This window comes from Coptis chinensis, chromosome 5 (genome assembly GCF_015680905.1).
Source record: "Coptis chinensis isolate HL-2020 chromosome 5, ASM1568090v1, whole genome shotgun sequence".
NCBI classification, from domain to species: Eukaryota; Viridiplantae; Streptophyta; class Magnoliopsida; order Ranunculales; family Ranunculaceae; genus Coptis; species Coptis chinensis.
Window position 1 is genome coordinate 17166349 of NC_141460.1, and position 20551 is coordinate 17186899.

Consider the following 20551-nt stretch of genomic DNA (forward strand, 5'->3'; position numbering starts at 1 on the left):
ATCAACAACCAAAATAGTTGTGGGTCTTTCCATAAATAATTATCACAGAATGCACCATCAAACATAATTAAACACCAAGATTTTCTATTGCGTGGCTTAGCGGAATAAGAGTGAAATCAAATTGACCTAGAACCTAATCGAGCATGTACTCTCTTCTTTTTTGAACGAAAGGGTGGCCAAGTGAATGATCGTGAGAAATTGGATGGTTGTGAAAGATATGTGGGATATGGATAAGTTTTGAAAGAGTATGGTTATACTGTCTCACATCGGAAAATGAAGGGATTTGGTGGCTTATCCTTAGGTATTATTTCCTGACCAGATGGGTTTAGAAAGTCATGAAGCATAGGAGAAGCAAGGAGGTTTAGTGCAAACTCAAGGCTCCTTTGGAAAGGTGGAGGGCAGGCAACATTGGTGATGGAAGGTGAATGATGATGTGAGGTGGGTGAATGGTGCTCAGCTAGTGTTCTTAGTTCTATATCATCAGAGGCTTTAAGATATGTAAGGTATTCCTCAATAGGTGGGTCAGAAGAATCACTAATAGAGGGTGAAAAATTCTTCTTCCATCATGGCATTAAGGGATGAATGGATGTTAATACGAGGGGATTCGCGAGGTGGCAAAGAAGTGTTGTAAAAGAGTCGAAGGAAATCTTCCTTGATTTCATCTATGTTCAGGGAGTCGAAATTATAATCTTTGTACGTGTCTTATTCCCTAAGAGGGGTATCTACTAGTGTGGGGATGAAGTCGGCTGCACTAATGTGAGATACACAACTCTCAATGAACTTCACTTCTCTTTCTACAGGTAAACCTAGTTGTCCTTACTTTAGTCTAAACATGTTAACCTCCACAGACAGATTTCCAAAAGAAAGAGTCATTGATCCATCCCGGTAATTAATTTGGGCATTAGTAGTTGCCAAGAAAGGGCGCCCTAAGATGATGAGAATAGAATCATGAGCAACTGCTGTGTCAGGAATAACGAAATCAACAGGGTAGTAAAAATCCTAAACTTTAATGAGAATGATTTCAACTACGCCTTTGGGATACTTAATAGAACAATCGGCTAACTGCAAAGTCATTTTGCTTGGTTTAAGTTGATAGAGACCTAATTGTTTATATAAATAAAAAGGGAGTAAGTTAACACTCACCCCTAGGTCTAATAGTGTAGTTATTATGAAGTTATCGCCTAAGGTGCATTGTACAGTTGGACGACCAGGGTCCTTGTACTTAACAATTCCGTTATGTTCAGATAAAGAAGGATATTGTTCAGTTAAAAAAGCTTTATGAGGTATGTTGGTTTTCCTCTTCGTGGTGCACAACTCTTTCAGAAACTTAGCCCTATCCAGGTAGACTTTTTATAGCATCTAAAAAATGTAGGTTTATAGTTAGATTTTTAAACACTTTCCTAATCTCATCAAAATTCTCGTCCTTTTTAGACACAACTAGTCTCTGGGGAAACGGTAGTTTTTCTATATACTTAGCATATGGGTCAATATAAGTATTAACCTTGTTTTTATCTTTTGCCGTTTTCCAACTAGGTTTCCATATTGGAACCTCTACAGGTGTAGGATCATCAATTTCTATTTAGGGTTATTATTTATGTTAGGAGACAACTCAAGTACCTTTTGGCACAAGGACTGCATCATAGTAGACTGTTGTTGGATTACTAGACTTTGTTGTTGTTGGTGTTGTATCATGGTTAATAGTAAGTTTATGTGGATGGTTTGGCTGGTTATTGCGGGGTAATAGGAAGAGTAACTGGAAATAAAGCTTGTTGAGTGTTTATGTTTGGATGTTGATAGTTCTGGGTCATGGGCACTAAACTACTATTTTGGTCACCTAATTCTACTTGTCCTAGATATTGGTTAAATTGGTGGAAGTATGTAGTGGGCCTAATGTTTTGATTATTAAAACATGGAGGTGTAGGTTGTTGTTGATTATAATTAGTGTTTTGCATCCATTGTGTGTTAGGGTTGGTGAAAGCGTTATTATCTATGGGTTGTGGTGGCAGTGAACCGTAGAGTAAGGGACTAAAGGAATTGGTATGGTTGGGATTAAAACATACATTATATGGAGGGGAGTTGATGTTCATGACTGGAGTGGGTATCGCTTCTTATTTATGCACAGAGAGGGCATCTACCTTTTTAGAGAAGGATTCAATAAGAGTTTTAAGTTCATGGTCAGGTTGTACCTCAAACATACTGGTTACCTTAACTGTTGAAGAAGAAGTATTGAAGGAGGAGTAATCGTTACCTCCTCAGTTGTTACTTTTCTTGGATTGATTATCTAAGAAGTTATAAGCATCTGTGGCTCCTTTACTTAAGAAATTACCTCCGTTCATGATGTCTAAAGTCTCTTTATGGTGTTGGGATAGGCCTTTGAAGAAGGCACGAACTAGTGTGTCTTTACCAAGATTATGATGGGGACATTCTACTAGAATATCAGTGAAATGATTCCAAGCCTCAGAAAAGGATTTTTGAGGTTTTTGGTGAAAGAAATGAATATATGATAGCATCTCATCAATCTTCTGTGGTAGGTAAAATTGTTCCATAAATAATTCAACTAGTTTTTCCCATGTGTCGAAAGAGTTTGGCTTTTGTGCTGTTAACCAAGTTGTTGCTTTGTCAGCTAGGGTGAAAGGAAACACCCTGAGCTTTATTTGGTCAGGTGTTACATTAGGATGATTAAATATAGTAATAACTTGTTGTATCTTACGTAAGTGTTGATAAGGCTTCTCATGGTCTAACCCATGGAAAATAGGTAACAGATTAAATATATTGGGGGGGATTCTAAAATCTCCCGTAGTATATGCAAGAACTATGCAGGACTCTGGTCTATCGTACTAGGCCCTTACCCTCCCCTCAAATGCTTGAGGGCTAGATAGGCCCAACCCACGAATGTGTGAGGGCCTCATTTTGAGGGTTTTTCGGCCCATGGGCCGGGTCGGGGCGGGCTTAGGGTTTGAGGGCCATTTTGACACCCCTAATTAAACTGCTCTTAAAGGATTTACAACTTCATAGGTCCACACAGGTGGAAGACCAATACCGGCATGCTTTAAAGCCCATTTACATAATCCGAAATTTGTACACAACAGATGAGCTCATAAATTACCACATTTTCTAATCCAACAGAAAAGGAAAATAGAGTTACTAGAGTTTACAGAAGCAGCCTTAAACAATTTAAAGCTCCTAATGATCATTTCATTAAACTGCCATCCCGCTCCAGCTCCTTTCTCTCTTAGCTTCTGCATCAAGTATTTGTTGTCTTCCAAAATCAGCATGTGTTGAAGCTTTAGGTCCTTGTATAGTCCAGCTACAATCTCTGCACTAATGCACTCTGCCTCGCTCGAGAGCACTTCCAGCCTTGAATCTCTAATACACCATTCCCAGCAATTGACCATCTTGTCTCTTACACACACAAGATTGAATAAAAGAATTGTAGAACTCGAGGAAGAAAAGTATATAGTTATAATAGGTTTTGAAGATTTGAAGATTTGATAATTTTTTGTTTAAAATATTTTTAGGGTTAAGGCAGACCCACACCAGTTACATTGAAGGACCCTAAGCTCGAGGCTTACGTTGCTCGAAGACTCATCAACCCCGAAGGGAACCTATCCCGAAGCCTCTGACCAATACACCATTTTGAGTAGACCCAACAGCCTCCACTTTGTCCATGAAGACTTGCTTTCGCTTCTCGGTCCACCCATCGTAGCAGCACCCAGTCTCTAGCCCGAAGGCTCACCTAACCCAAAAGCCCATCACATAATTACACAAGAATGAAATCCCAACCAACATTTGGTGGGATTCGAACTTGCAACCTCGATCTCCCATGAGGAGAGAGGTACACGACCAATTGAGCTAGAAGCTCTTGTGTTGAATGAAATAAACTACAATGACCTATTTATATATATAGATATCCAAGCCATACTTGATTAATAAGGAATGAAACTAGACTTCTAAATCTAATTAAACTCTAAATAGATGTCAAATTGGTCCTTTTTTTTTTCAAATAAAATAAGATGTTGTACTATACTTAATATTAAATTTAGTTTATACTGCCTTTGTGTTGTGTTATATTGTGTTTTTTTTTAATAAGTTTGGAGTTTGGGGCAAGGACCAAAATATCAAATTCGAGCAATATATCGTGTACCCCAAAAATCAAGATATATTAGATCTATCGATCTATCGGTGGGTATATATCCTTTTGTTGGCAGGTCAAAATTTTGTTTTGTGTGTCGATATATCGGAAATATCATCGATTATATCAGAAGTATCATCCTCCACGTCACTGTGTCATTTTTCTGTGTTAGTGTAGAATTAGTGGAGGCACCCAAGAGCATGGATAGAGATATGCAACTAGGGGTGGAACTTGGGTCAGGTTAGCCCAAGCCCGGTGGGCTAAAACCCAACTTTTGTTGGTTCGGGCTTGGCCTTGTAAACTCAAAGCCCAACTCAGCTTCAGGTTGGGCTCGGGTTAGAATATAAAATTATTAAAAACCCGAGCCCGTGTGCATATATGTACGTATATATTTCATTCCTTCTATTTTGTTATTGTTATATTGCTTCCTTATAAGAATTTATTCTTGTCAAAAATAAGGTTAATAATATCAATTTAATAGAGAATAATTGAATCAATCGGGTTAGTTTCCCTTTCAAATAATCAAATACCTTTGATTTAGTTAGAATATTGCAATTTTTGTGTTATTTACCTCTTAATTTATTTATTTAACAGTGAAAAGACGTTGAGTTATTCATTGTTTAACATTGAAACCCGAGAAATCTTACCAACCCGACCCAACACGAGTTGGGCTTGGGCTGAAAATTTAAGGACCGACTAGGGCTTGGTCCCGAGCTCAAGTTGAAGCTTTTGAAACTCGGGTTGGGCTCGGGTTAGGCCTCAACCCGACCCAACCACCCTAGTTCCACTCCTATATGCAACTAAGGATGCCTGAGTGGAAGTATGTCAGGATGATATATAATATATATCATTCTGTTGAACACCATTATCAATTGGTTCGCACTATTGCTACTGGAAGTTTTGGTCTGCCGAAGTAAGGATGATACAGACAATGTATCATACATACCTGTCATTCGTTGTCTGCAACATGTGAGAAAGATCAATGTATCTACTTGGGTAACCGTCTCTAAACTAGGTGTATTAGCCATTTTCATAGATGGACCGTAGTATGTATTGGGCCCAGAAAATAGGCCCAAGACCATATTGTGCCCCATGAGTTAAACCTAAGGAGAGAGATATAAAGGAGAAGAGGAGGGGGGCAACTCATGAGAAAAGAGAGAGTGGAGGTGAACTACAGCGTCGTCTGGGGACTATGTGCTGGTTTCGGTTTACTTTCGCAGAGGTAAAGCTAAACAGTTGGCGATTCCTGAAAGTAGTAGTGAACGTGAGGGAAGGAGGCTCTTTGCTGAAAGCTGTATGTATTTTGATTCCAAAATTATACGGGAATCCGGTAACAGTAAGTGTAAGTAATGTAATAGATGAAGAATTACCTTTCAATAAAAAAAATATTTCATTCAATGATTCCCATGTTCGTATTTTGAAAGTAAAAGGAATACACATGATATTCCATTTTTTCCAACCGAACTCATCCGAAATATTTCGATGAACTAGCTCTTAACAGAATCATATTTATTTGATATGGATATTATAATGAGGAGCAACCAACCCCCCCCTTTTTTTTTTCTTTCTCACTTTACTGTTCAAAGAGGAGAGGAAGTCTATCTGTTATTATGTGGATACGTACTTTGGAAACATGGATATAGTATTTGTCCAATGAAGCAATATTATAATAAGATCTTTCGTTAGGCGTGCGCATTTAGCTTTGTTTTTAGATTCCTAGAAATATAATTCTTTATGTTTTATCGACTCACTTAATATCATGGTTCGTGCATGTTAGAAATAGGTGGTATCTACTACTTTTTTTTAAATCAAGAATTTCCCACGAATTCCTTAAATCGCATGTCAACGGCAAAATCATTTACTTCTTATCGGAATGCTAAAAAAAAAGATGACTGGGTTTCTTTTACTCTGCCCATACCTCCTTCCATTGATTTGATTGTTTCAGCGTATCCCAGGACCCATATTGGAAATAAATAATAAGAAAACTAGTAATTAGAAGCGTAAGACATAAGAGTCAAAGTAGGCATTCGATTATATCGTATCGATCGAAATTGGTACAAATGAAATGTCAAATGGATGTTGCCTGAATGTAGCAAAGAACTCGAATTGGGGTACTATTTATATATATATATATATATATTTATATGTTTATATATATATATATATATATATATATATATATATATATATATATATATATTTATATAATATATAAATATACCTATTACGGACAACCTTCTAAGTTTATATTTATATAATAATCATATTTATATAATAATCATATGAGATCGCGATAGTGTGGTAGAAAGATTCCTATATTTCTATACTATCGCATCTCATATACTGCTGATTTTAATAAGCTCCTTTCATTTCTTCCATTATTGATAAGAACTTATAAGTTAAGCTTTTCTTCAAATTAATTATTTTTTGTGACCGTTTTTAACGTAAATGATAAGTAAAAAGCAATAGGAACTAGAATGAACAGTGCAGTAGCAATAAATGCGAGAATATTGACTTCCATAATTTCATCGTTTTTTTCTTTCATAATAACTCGGGATCTAATCCCATAGAGATTTTTAATCTTTCTCTTGTAAATTCAATGGGAGGAATACATGCCGATGATATTGAATCGGATCAATATCATGAATAACAATATCTGAGCTATTAAATCTATTCATCGTCAAGAATGGAATAGTATAACATAGGAAGATCCTTTATCCATACGGAAGAGATTGGCCGAGTTAAATCATGCACAAGATACAGATGGTGGCGGTGCTAGGGATGCTACCGGCAGTGAAGAGGCTACAAGGAACTCAGATCTAGTTTTAGGAGATAGGGCTGACGTGGCGTCTTTGAGTCAATATGGCAGAATGTATTTTGCCTACTGTTGTTTTTATCGGTGCTAGTTTTGGTGGACTTGCAGCTGCTCGGGCTCTTCATGATGTCGGGCTCTTCATGATGCCTCTTTTAAGGTTGTTTTGTAATTTTGTTGGAATCTCACAAAAGGATTGGTGGGAGTGCTTGCATTGATTATAAATTTGGGTTTCCTGTTGATAGGGGTGCATCATGGTTGCATGGTGTCTGTGATGAGAATCTATTGGCCCTTTTGATAGGAAAACTTGGATTGTCGTTGTACCAAACAAGTGGTGACAATTCTATGTTGTATGACCATGATCTTGAAATCTATGCACTTTTTGATATAGATGGAAAACAAGTTCCTCAAGATCTAGTTATAAAGATTGGTGAAGTGTGTGGGTTGGTGGAGTAGTGTGTGGACTTATGGAGTGTGGGTTATGGCATAGTGTGGGAACTGGGGGTATAGTGTGGGCATTGGTGGACTAGTAGGGCATGGACGGTGATAGCAGGATAGGTGTACCACCTCGGGTTTGTGCGGGGCTTTTAAAAAGGGGTTGACAATCATGCAGAGTATTGCCAAAATGGTGACGGGTCTAACAAGGGGCAACATAGTCCCTCCTTTGTGTTATTGGTGATTTTAGTTTTTGTAGAGTATTCAATGTAACAACATCGATGGCGAGGAAGTTGGAGACAGAGGAACAATGAGATCAATAGATTGGGGCTGAGATCAACGGCTTGGAGCGTCTGAATACGGATGGTAAGATGATTACAAAAAATGTAGAGAGGCATACACCGCGGCAAGTAACTCATTTCTTTTACCATCATGTACATAATAGATGGACAAGTAGTGACTCGGCCGTCAGCCATAGTTACATTGGGGGCAAGCAAGTCTTGTCCCCGTCCTTGGCAGTGATGTATGTGGGGATAAATTGGGATTGTCTCCAGACCTCGTGGTATTCCGCGAACCATGAATATATGAGAAACGTGGTTGTACACCTCAGGGTAAGACGGATGGTACACTGTTTGGAGCATATGATCTCCATTATATTTGTATGCAAATACTTATACTGAATTAATGTTCTTCGTTAAAACTCACGTGTTATTTGTGCAACCTCAAATATGAAAGTTTCAGGTTATAGAAAAAGAGAAAGATCCGCGGTACCGCGGACCAGAGTGGAGATTGAGCGGGTATTGAGAGATGGATTCATCTCACCTTATTTACTACTTTATTTGCATACACAATATTGTCATCAAAGAGTTTACTTTCTGCATTAAAGGTTTATTGCATGATATAACATTAAGTAAGACCGGGGTCGAGCCCCGTACTAGATATATGGGGAACCTCGGAACCTGTTGGTGTTTCTATGTAGTGGTGAGTTACAGTTCACATTAAGGGCGTGATATCTTTGCACTGAGTTACATACATGTACACTATTATCTCTTAATGCCTTGAGAATTTGTCCGCACATATTTACTAGAGGATGTTGGGTCTACTCTTATGTGGGAAGAGCTGCCTCTAAGCCAGAGAACGGGGGGGATGAGCCCTCCGCGGACCCTCGTGTCCGAATCAAACATGGGGCAGGTTGAGCTATTCTCGGATGTGCATTCTGAAGGAGAGTGAAGGGGTTCGAGAAGACCCTTCTTGGATATGTCGTGGGGCTATCCGAATGAGTGCGGGGGGGATGAGCCCTCCGCAGACCCTCGTCCGAATCAAACATGGGGCAGGCTGAGCTGTTCCCGGATGTGCATTCCGAAGGAGAGCGGAGGGGTTTGAGAAGACCCTTCGTGGATATGTCGTGGGGCTATCCGAATGAATGCAGGGGGGATGAGCCCTCTGCGGACCCTCGTGTCCGAATTAAATATGGGGCAGGCTGAGCTATTCCCGGATGTGCATTATGAATGAGAGCGGAGGGGTTCGAGAAGACCCTTCGCGGATATGGCATGGAGCTATCCGAATGAGTGCAGGGGGAATGAGACCTCCGTAGACCCCCGTGTCCGAATCAAACATGGGGGCAAGCTAAGTTGCCCCTCATCAGACTCCATTCCAGAGCAAAGATAGTGGGAGGGATGAGCCCTCCGCGAACATGAGATCCGAATCAAGCTTGGGAGCAAACTGAGTTGCCCCTCATCAGATTCCACTCCAAAGCATAGACAACGGGGGGGAATGAACCCTCTGTGGACCATCGTGTTTGAATCAAACATGGGGCAGGCTAAGCTGTTCCCGAATGTGCATTCCGAAGGAGAGCGGAGGGGTTCAAGAAGACCCTTCGTGAATATGTCGTGGGGTTATATGAATGAGTGCGGGGGGGATGAGCCCTCCGCGGACCCTCGTGTCCGAATCAAATATGGGGCAGGCTGAGCTGTTCCTGGATGTGCATTATGAAGGAGAGCGGAGGGGTTCGAGAAGACCCTTCGCGGATATGGCGTGGAGCTATCCGAATGAGTGCGGGGGGAATGAGACCTCCACGACCCTCGTGTCCGAATCAAACATGGGGGCAAGCTGAGTTGCCCCTCATCAGACTCCATTCCAGAGCAGAGACAACGGGGGCGATGAGCCCTCCGCGGACATGAGATCCGAATCAAGCTTAGGGGCAAACTGAGTTGCCCCTCATCAGATTCCACTCCAGAGCATAAACAACGGGGGGAAGGAACCCTTCGTGGACATGAGATCCGAACCAAGCTTAGGGGCAACTCCCTCACTCCCCACTCCCGAGTAAAGGCAAAGGTGGGGGAAGGAGCCCCTCCGTGGGCCAAAGTTCCAAATTGCAATTGGGAGCAAGCTACATATCCAGAAGGAACAATACTATTGAGTTCCACAGAAGAGAAATAGAGGGGATGAGGCCCTTGGCGGATGGGATATCGAGTTCCATGAGTAAGTGCAAAGAGGATGAGACCCTTGGCGGATACAATGTTGAGTTCTACGAACGGGAAATGAAAGGGTGAGTTCTAAGGGTGATGAAAGGGTGAGACACTCCGCGGACATAGTAGTGAATTCTGTGAAGGAGAGTTTATGGCTGGGCTGAGACACTCCGCGGACATGAGGGCAAGCTGAGTTGTCCCTGGATAGGCTTCACACTTTCCGAACGCAAGCGGAGGGGATGAGACCCTTCACAGATACAATGCTGAGTTCTACGAAAGGGAAATGAAAGGGTGAGACACTCCGCGGACATGGTAGTGAGTTCTAAGAAGGAGAGCTTATGGCTGGGCTGAGACACTCCGCGGACATGGGGGCAAGCTGAGCTATCCCTGGATATGCTTCACGCTTTTCGAATGCAAGCGAAGGGGAGGAGACCCTTCGCGGATACAATGTTGAGTTCTATGAAAGACAAACAAAGGGGACGAGACACTCCGTAGACATGGTAGTGAAACACTTCATGGACAGGAATGATTGACTGTGAAGAGTGAGTGCCAAGGGAAAGCGACCCTTCGCGAAATGGTAGTGAATTATGTGAAGGAGAGCTAATAGCAGAGAGAGAATGAGGACTTCGAGTCACGCGACCAAGGAGGGTTAGCAAGGAAAACACCGTAAAAGTAAGGCTTCTTCAGTCCCAGACTGTTGGAAGAGGGATTGCGGGGTAAAGATTATTGATTGCTGACGCTCGCGGGATCATTGGATATTTCCAGAAAAAACCATAGCAAAGAGGCTAGAAAGATAGAGAAAGCGTAATCAAGGAAAGAGGTTAGAAGAGGTGTAGTGCACATACATATAACAAAAATCTACTGAGATCTTGGATACACATAGTTTATCGGCTGAGGTTGGAGAACTCGGATAAGTAGTGATGAAGGAAGAGCGAGACAAGTGGAGGATTATAGTACAATTCGCGACCAACAAAGTCACAGGGGCAAGACAGATGAGAGTACAGAGTTCAAGAGTTCGCGGACAAAAAGAGAGTGGACTGAAAGTACTTTTACGACATATACGATTCAATGCTTGGGGTACATGGATAGGAAACGTCCTGAGGAGAAGAAGAATGCATACAGTCTCAAGATACTGCGAATATCTAGAGTTCAGAGAGAGAGACAAGGAAGTTCAGAGACTTCTCGGGTCCGCCGTCGTCATCGCCGCCAAACCCGAGAGGGGGCAAATGTATTAGTCGTTTTCATAGATGGACCGTAGTATGTATTGGGCCCAGAGAATAAGCCCAAGACCATACTGTGCCCTATGAGTTAAACCTAAGGAGAGAGATATAAAGGAGAAGAGGGAAGGATATAAGAGGGGGGGCAACTCATGAGAAAAGAGAGAGTGGAGGTGAATTATGGCGGCTTGATCCCGAAATGAGTACGTAGGCAACCTAATTGGTGCAGCTGATCAAAAATAGAGCTTGAAACTAAGTAAAGTTAGAAGTCACAGTATTTAGGTGTGACACTAGGCTTCCTGTCATACAAATCCAGAGACATTGTAATTCAAAGACATAATTCCAACAAGTCATGGCATTCCAAAGACAAATTCCAACAATTCAGTAATCCGAAGACACACAATTCCAACAAGTCATTGTCATCCAATGACAAACATTTCACCAAATACGTATAGTTAATTACATTAAGCAACAAATAGTTAATTACTTGTCCAATTCTAAATCACGAAGTTGCAATAACAGGTCGCGGCATGCACTAGCACTTTCCTGTGCAACACAAAGTTCAGCAGCCAAGGTGTTTTGTACCGTACAATCGATCGCTTCACGAATACGTAGACGCCTTTCAGATGTAGAACTGGACCCTTGTTCACGTCTTTCAGAAGTAGAACTAGAACCTTGTTTTGAGATTGGTGTTCTACTATCAACCCAATAAACAAACCCACAACCTTTTGATTGATCCTGTAGTTAAATGTTGGTAGTTTACAACCCAATTAGATAAACATGTTTAATAAGAAATAAAAATAAAATGATACATAATTTATTCCTTACAATTTTGTCATACACAACTGATCTCGGGCAAATACAATATTGTCGTTTTTTGTTTTTTCCATTTCCAATCACACCAAATACCTTACAAAGACCACCTCCACACGGACATAACATGGCTTCATCGGCCCATAAGAAAAAATCGCAACTTGATTTTTGGGATTTATTTGAAGATTTAAGCATCCCATGCTTCTAAAATAACCCAAATTACATGTTAAAATCACTAGTTAGAATCCAATATATAATTCTTCAATAACTCAAATTAGTAACAATAAACAAAAATGGCTCACCCAATTGGGGCAGTTATAGTACTGCCGACCTGGATTGTCGTTGCTTCTTGATACATGTAAACATGATGCGTCAAGAGGACAATAACATCTTAAAAAATGGGTGGGGTATGTTTTCCTCGGCCATCCTTTTCTGACTTACAAAAAAATTCAAACCCTAGTAAAATTAAATAAATCTAACTCACAAATATCAAAATCAATTATTGAAATTAACACCTGAGAGTGGAAGAGCAAACAACCAAAAGTGGTACGTTGGTGTTATGGGTAGAGGAAAGTAGTAGTGGAAAAACTGAAGGAAAAAGAAAAATTAAACAGACTTTATTAAACAAATGGCACAAAGAGATCATGACCAACCTTATCCAGGTTGTTTATGTCAGCTGATATAGAAACAGATTAACAATGACAAACAACCTTCATATGTATTTACAAGACCAAACCAACCACTGTACACGTAATCAACTAATATGACAACAATCATGAATAAAATTATGAACTGAGACAAAACAAACAAAATTATTTAAGGATAAGTAAAATCAACTATTATGACAAGAAGGATGGATAAAAGTATGAACCGAGAAAGAACGAACAAAAATTATTACTAAACATGCATATACTATTAGTTTGCTAATAATATAAAAGTAATTGAAAAACAAGGCGTAACAACTTAACCTTTAGTACAAAGTTAGTTTTCTAATTCAAACATTATCGAGACAATTTCAATTACTAACACGCATTACATTCGTAATTTCAATTACAAATCATCTGAGAACACTGTTTCTCTATCAGAAATGTCATCCCACGACTCCATCCCCCTTCGTCTAGGCGTCTACCATTGGCCAAGAGGAGAGTACAAATGTAGCATGCACACAAGTTTCCAATTGATCGACATCCCATAAACCTAAACATTTCTTTCCATATCCACTCATAGTTAGTGTCTTAACCTATGCATACAAGCAGTCCAATAACCCATGTACCTTGATTGATACTGCTTTCTTCTCAATGTGTGTCCAAATCCATTTATACTATAACTTGTGTTTATACCGAGATTATGGCATTACTTAAATATTAATTTGCACATAAACATCAAATACACAGATCTCTAGAAAAAACCCAGATAAATACTATATACTATATTGAAATACTGAAAACAAATAAAATAAAAAAAGAGAAATAAAAAATTAGGCCTGTCGATTTAAAACAAACAAACTTGAAACCAATAAGAAATAAGAAAAATCTAATACCTGTCGTGTTGAACCCCTCCTAAAACTCGATGATTGGAATTAGGGATTTGAGACAAGAGAGTGTAAAGAAAAGAAAGAAATAGATGATGATATTTTTATTGAGCTTCTACTATGCGCATGGTGAAATTGATTAGAGAATGCCGTCGAAATTGAAGTGAACGGTTGGATTTTCTGTTTGACCGGAGGGAGAACGAAAGTAGCGCTAAAGTAGAAAACCATTTTTTTAATGTGTTTTTTTTATTAACTTGTTTGACAACTTGTTCACTCATTCTTCCGGTTTTTCTAGTAGATAATGATAAGCTATCACCACTTGTTTAAATCGTTATTCTATCCTACTACAGACCAAAACAAGGAGATAACTAGATAAGACTATGAATTGGCCTAGGTCATGACTACTTCAAAGTAAATGCACAACTTGACATACTCATTTGAGGAACTGGAAGAAATAATGTTCGAGTTATATTCATTAATACTCAACAGTGATTTGGTGATGAACTAGAAGAAAAAACAAAAAAAAACTATACGTAACTTTTAATCCTTTCTACTTTTCTCGATGAAAACAATATAGATCAATAGAGCTTCTAGATTTTGGAAAAACAATAAACTATGATGAGTAATATTAACCAAAAAAGAAATAAACAACAATTATTAAAACCAAATGCCAATAATCAATCAAATATATAGGGCTTCTATATCAATGCGCAAACCAACATCTACCACAAAATATCCATTGAAAATTGATACAATCTTGAAGTGATTGTATCAAAAACACATAACATTAAAGTTTATTGAGGAGCCTTTGACCTCCTAATCCACACACAAGTGCAAACTACAATAATATTCTTCTCTCCTCCCAATAGATGAGATACACTACAATTTATAACACTAGCTACTTAATAACAAACCATTAACTACTTATGAGATAATGCCTAAAATGAAGGAAACTAACCAACTGACTAAACAGGACCATAGACCCATGATCCTAGATTATGCACACATAACATAAACAAACCCCTAATCCCAACAACCAACTAGTGCTTAAACCAAAATGAAATCTTAAACCAAACAATCCCCAATTAAACTCATAGTTTCTAAAAGAAATCGACTGAAACAGTAAGTTTAACTAATTGCCACAAAACAAAAAAAAAAAAAACCATTTGATTCATGAAGAATTTGGGTAAAAAGAGATAGAGGGAGAGAGAGTACATTTTGCGAGCAGACGGTGGGTTGACGTGGCAATAACACTCAATTATTGGAATTAGGGATTTGAGAATGTAAGAACACTAAACGAAACTAGCGCTAAAGTGGAAATTTTTGTGTTTTTTCTATTTTATTTTTTGAATTTTTCGTTAACTTGTTTGACAACTTGTTCAATAATTGTTCCGGTTTTACCCTCGCACTACATGTGACTGATAAGGCTGCACACCACATCTATAGTGCGGCATGCGTACTCTAGAAGCCCTATAAGAATAAAGCTGAAAGCGAAAGTGAACTTTTTAAAGTGTAACAACTACTACCATGGCCCAAAATATCACTGATATATCCGATATATATTGTTTTTTTGGTACACTGACATGGATATATTTAATATATCTCAATCGAATATTGAATCCTTTATTTCTTGATATATATCGCGATTTTTGATATAACGATATATATCGACTGATATATATGATATGTCCGATATAAATTGTTGATTTTGACTGATATTATTGACTTTGACAAAATATTGTTGACTTTGACCGATATATTGATGATATTTCGATATAATTGACGATATTTCTGATATATCGACATACAAAACAAAATTTTGACTGGTCAACAAATAAATAGATGTTTCCGATATTTATGATATATCCGATATATATCGGTTTTTGGGTACATTGAAATATTCACCGAATTTGATATTTTGGGCCTTGGCTACTACTACTTACTAATATCCCAAGGGCAACTTTGGGATTAAGACTAAATATTGCGTAGAAATGAAGTTATGGGCCTTATCACTCACGTGTGACGAAATTGTATGGTATATCCGGCATATCGGTCGATTTTTCTGAAATAGACTACTGACATATATTAGTTGCCGCTGCATATGTGTTAGGGTCGTCATTTAGTCATTACCTATCGTGTTTGGACACGAGTCAAAAATGAGGTTGTCACTCAAAAACCATGCCCACGTAATAAAAACCGGTATTTTCCAAACAGTTTTCGCGTCCAACCAACTCATCCATCTCTACTCAAAAAATGGCTCCATACAAGAAGCTCAAAGTCTCTTTGACGAAATGCTTGACAGAAACGTCTTCACATGGAACTCTATCATTAGTGCTCACATTCACAACCGTGATATTACCAAAGCTCGGCATTTCTTTGATTCTGCTCCTTTTAAGGATTCCGTTACTTACAACACCATGATATCTGCTTATGCAAACACTTCTTCTTTAGAGCTCGAAGGTGTTAAAGTTTTCAGTTCCATGCAAGATACTGGGACACCATTTGATGATTTCACTCTCACGACAATGCTTAACTTGACTGCCAAGTTATTGGTATTGTCTTATGGAAAGCAACTACATTCGTACATGGTGAAAACAGCTAATGACTCGAACTCGTTCACTGTGAGTTCCTTGATAGATATGTATTCAAAATGTGGGACTTTTGATGACGCGCTTCGAGTGTTTAAAGGGAGTAGTGGGTTGATGGATTTAGTTTCTAAGAATGCCATGGTTGCGGCTTGTTGTCGGGAAGGGGATATGGATATGGCTTCGGAATTGTTTTGGAGATTTTCTGAGTTGAACGATACGGTGTCTTGGAACACGTTAATATCTGGGTATGCTCAGAATGGATGCTTGGGCAAGGCATTAGAGTTGTTTGTTCTGATGGGGGAGATTGGAATGAGATGGAATGAGCATACTTTTACCTCCGTGCTGAGTGCTTGTTCGAGTCTAAAGAGTCAAAAACATGGCAGGGAAGTTCACGCTTGGATTTTAAAGAATGGGTTGTGTTTGAATCCATATATAAGTAGTGGCATTGTGGATATGTACTGCAAGTGTGATAATATTGAGTATGCAGAGTTGGTCAATGCGTCGACTGGGACTGAAAATGTTTTCTCCGTGAGTTCTTTGATTGTGGGGCATTCTTCTAGAGGGGACATGGTTGAGGCAAGGAGACTTTTTGATTCATTAAAGGAAAAGAACTCTGTTGTTTGGACGGCTTTGTTCTCTGGGTATGTTAGATTGCGGAATTGTGACGCAGTATTTGAACTTTTCTTGGATTTCAACACAAACGAAACACAAGTTCCTGATGCTTTGATTCTCATCAATGTGCTTGGTGGGTGTGCTATACAAGCAGCATTACATCCTGGAAAGCAGATTCATACATACATGGTGAGAATGGGAATTAAGTTGGATGAGAGACTGAGAAGTAGTTTGGCCGATATGTATGCAAAATGTGGCGAGATAGAATATGCAGAAAGAATTTTTAAGCGAGCACCTTGTAGAGATAGGGTCATGTACAATTCGATGATAGCTGGTTATGCTCATCATGGATACGAAAATAAAGCTATCAGACTATTTGAGGAGATGCTGGAGCGCAGTATCACTCCTGATGCGATCACCTTTATAGCGCTTCTCTCTGCTTGTCGACATGCTGGGTTAGTTGAACTAGGGTACAAATACTTTGCTTCCATGAAACAAGATTATGGAATATTACCTGAAATTGACCACTATTCTTGTATGGTTGATCTGTATGGGAGAACCAACTGTTTAGACAAGGCGGTGGAGTTGATGAAAGAGATCCCTGTTAAGCGAGACGCTGTGATTTGGGGAACGTTCTTGAATGCTTGCATGACAAATGAGAGTATGGAGTTGGCAAGAGAAGCGGAAGAGTCATTGTTAAGAATAGAAGCGGACAATGGGGCTCGATATGTGCAATTGGCTAATGTTTATGCTGCAGAAGGAAACTGGAGGGAGATGTGTAGGATAAGGGGAAAGATGAGAGGAGGAGAAGTCAGGAAGCTTGCTGGTTGTAGTTGGGTGTATATAGAGAAAACAAAAAATATATTTACCTCTGGAGATAGATCTCATTCACAATACGAGGCTATTTACTCTATGTTAACTAGTTTATATTTAGTATGCGTGAAGGGAAAAAATCTCCAAATCCTGGATAGAAATGCCCAGTTGTTATGAGAACATCTTTGACATATATTCGTGCTTTATGAATATTGATATTTTTTCTCATCAACTTCAGAGATGGATCATGAAATTGGCAAAAGATCAATTGCTTATGCAAATCCTTGAGGGGGTACACCATTTTTGCCACATGCCTAACCACAAGATGAATGTTGTGCATGTTGTTCAGTCGCAATGGTTTAGTACTATGAAGAAGGAATACCTGAAATTTTCAGCACCATGGTCAGGTAGGCACGGGAAGTTTTACCAGACAGTCGCAATGCTTCAGTTCTATGAAAAGGTAATACCTAAACAGGGGTGGCAATCCAATTTATCTTTTTACAGAATCTCTTTGATATGGTCTGCAATAAAGTGTGCTATCCGTCTTGTACAATCGAGCCCAGAAAGTCAGAATGGATTGTTAGTAATGGAATTAATGTGAACTATTCCAGATGATTGTTGGTTAGGACAAAGGATTATAGATCTTGCAAATACCATGACAAATTGTTCAGGCCTACAAGGATAAATGGGGATTTCATTGAAGATGGAAAGGAAGATGCACTACTGAATGATTTCAGTCAACATCTTCGAGATAGAATGATGGCAGTACCTAATCCTGAGTAACCTACATATGATACTTCACTATGGGCAACTCCAGCCAATGACCTCCTCTCCCTTTAACGAAGCTATGATGTAGCTACTGAGCAGCAAGAAAATGTTAGTTGGAGCAAGATGGTACGGGAATCCTACATTCTTCCTTCTAGAACGCTCTCCACGTGGAAATTAGTTGTGCAGAAAGGTACCAACTGTTCATGTTCTGGAAGGCAGAGAGATCTTTAATGTTTCCTGTACGTTGTTCCCTCTGTGATTTTCTTTAACTAGTGAAACGTTCAGTTATTTTTTTATTGCAGATCAATTTGTTATCAGCTCAGAACTTACTCAGGCCATGGATAGTGGAGGTGAATGTTATATCGAAGGGAAGTATGTATAATGATGTTAATGAGCAGCATTGGTATTACTGATAGAAATTATGGGTTATGATATTAAAATTATTGATGTGATTTGGCATTCAGATGTTGACCTTTTTTTTTTGTGAAAATTTATACAGATGGAGTAGCAATCTGACACTACTAGTTCACCCTTGTGGATTTGTATTCAGATGTACCTCGCATGTCAGATGGAGTAGCAATGGATCTTTTTGCATGTCAAGTTTGTATTTGGGAATCACAATTCTTTTTATGCTGAACATGGAAGTAACTAGCAAAATAGAGGTAGCTTGTACATGTGGTTATAGGAAACTATGATCGGTGTGTGGTTCCAAGCTTGCTCTGCATTGTCTCATATAGAAATGCCCAGTTTGACACTATCTTCTATTTAATGGCGACTGAAAATGAGAGGATCTGTCTCACTTATGGAGTGTCATCAGGTGTGTGTGTCGATCCCCTATGTTTTTATATTTTGTAACAACCATGAACTCTTACATATAATACATTAGCGAAAAAATATATTTTACATAATTTTATGTCCTTCGATTCAATACTGAAATTTATATATTTCGGGAAGCATTTACAGAACCAACATATTTTCAATGCAACTGCTGTTATTCGAGTACAAACACAGCATATATACACTACACCGTGAGTTTATTTGTAATTGCAACAACGGTATCACCCATAACGGCACCCACCATGCAAGGCCTCCTCCACCGTTGTAACCAACCCCCTCCACCGTTTTATCAACCATGTCCGCCGTGGTATCCACCATATCCACCGTGGTATCCACCGCCTCCACCATGGTATCCACCATGTCCACCGTGGTATCCACCGCCTCCACCATGGTATCCACCATACTTAGCATCCTCAAAACTCTCCTTGTTCTCTGCCAATGATATAGCACAGGAGTTGTTAATGAGAATGATTAATGCATTACTTAATTAATATAAAATCTTAAATAGATAATGTATGTATTGTAATGAAATTACGAGAATGAACATATAACTTAATTAGGCGTTACCACATATACTACTAGAAGGTGACATTTCAGGTATGCTAAGAGTTAGGCAATGCTAATAGGCCTCAAGCACTATGTCTTTCAGTGTGGTATGGTATGTACTGTGTTACTATGTCACAACTCGAGTCACTACTGTTTTGCAAACGTATGTATCTCACAACTAGATTAGTGCCAGCATTCCTCGTAGACATTTTAACATCATAGAAATTTCAAAAACTAGATACAAGAAAGAAGGTAATTAAGTTTATTAATACATCACGTATATAATAATTAGACTCACTAGCTTCAGCAGTTTGACTCTCGGCTGTTGCTACTTCAGAAGAAATAACTAGAAGAATAGCAGTTAGGAGGAATCCCATAACAAAAAAGGCTTTTAAATGAGACATTTTTCTTGAAATGTTGAAAGAGAACACTTCACAGGATGAGAAGTTTATGTGTAGTGGTGTGCTCCTAATTTATAGAGGATTGAATATGGGATGAATGACGCACCATGTGATGATGTGGGGATGTTGGAATTAACATATCATCAATATAATTTATATCTTGTGGGTCTCCCTTGCCAAGAACTACATGCAAAGCCAATCTGGACTAAGTACTCAAGACCATAAGGCCAAGTCCAATAGTGCGCTATCCCACCAAATATGACGAAATTTGTGATCCAATAGTGCATCAAAACACCAACCCGTCAACGCTATTACTATTAATTTACTTACATATAGAGCGAGGTTTAGCGGAATGGCGTATGCTCTATACGCAGCAGAAAATAAGGCCCCACATAATTGATTTTCAATAATCTAATTTTGTCAAATTTATTTTTCTATCCATGAGGATGAGAGAGAGTGAGTGAGTTAAGAGAGGGGCAAAATGGGGAGTTGGGAATTTAATTTAGTCAAAAAATGTCAATTTCCCCATACTCTTTTCTTGATGTTGGCTAGGAAGTTCTCAAATATAAAGTTCTTTT

The 20551-nt window shown here is 38.9% G+C and overlaps 1 protein-coding gene, 1 long non-coding RNA gene and 1 pseudogene across 3 annotated transcripts; 2 read left to right on the forward strand and 1 right to left on the reverse strand.

Annotated features, from left to right (window-relative positions):
• Nucleotides 1–6994: 6994 nt before the first annotated feature.
• Nucleotides 6995–7400, forward strand: LOC147496918 (polyamine oxidase 2 pseudogene; annotated as a pseudogene).
• Nucleotides 7401–15552: 8152 nt separating this feature from the next.
• On the forward strand, nucleotides 15553–18656 carry LOC147496919 (putative pentatricopeptide repeat-containing protein At3g18840). Of its 2 annotated transcripts, none has more exons than XM_086562498.1 (2): nucleotides 15553–18379; nucleotides 18475–18656. In XM_086562498.1, the coding sequence occupies exon 1, from the start codon at nucleotides 15565–15567 to the stop codon at nucleotides 17596–17598; it is 2034 nt and encodes a 677-aa protein (XP_086418624.1). In that variant the 5' UTR covers nucleotides 15553–15564; the 3' UTR covers nucleotides 17599–18379; nucleotides 18475–18656. The 2 variants fall into 2 exon arrangements, with proteins under 2 accessions (XP_086418624.1, XP_086418623.1); XM_086562497.1 differs by having other exon boundaries at nucleotides 18492–18656.
• A 399-nt stretch (nucleotides 18657–19055) lies between these two features.
• Nucleotides 19056–20019, reverse strand: LOC147496920 (uncharacterized). Its single transcript, XR_015194968.1, has 2 exons — nucleotides 19871–20019; nucleotides 19056–19458 (listed from the first exon to the last, which is right to left on the reverse strand). It is a non-coding gene; the product is annotated as an uncharacterized LOC147496920 (long non-coding RNA).
• Between the last annotated feature and the right edge of the window lie 532 nt (nucleotides 20020–20551).

Bases quoted from the DNA above. Each gene is read 5' to 3' on its own strand.
- LOC147496919 (XM_086562498.1), top strand. From the start codon at position 15,565: ATGAGGTTGTCACTCAAAAACCATGCCCACGTAATAAAAACCGGTATT.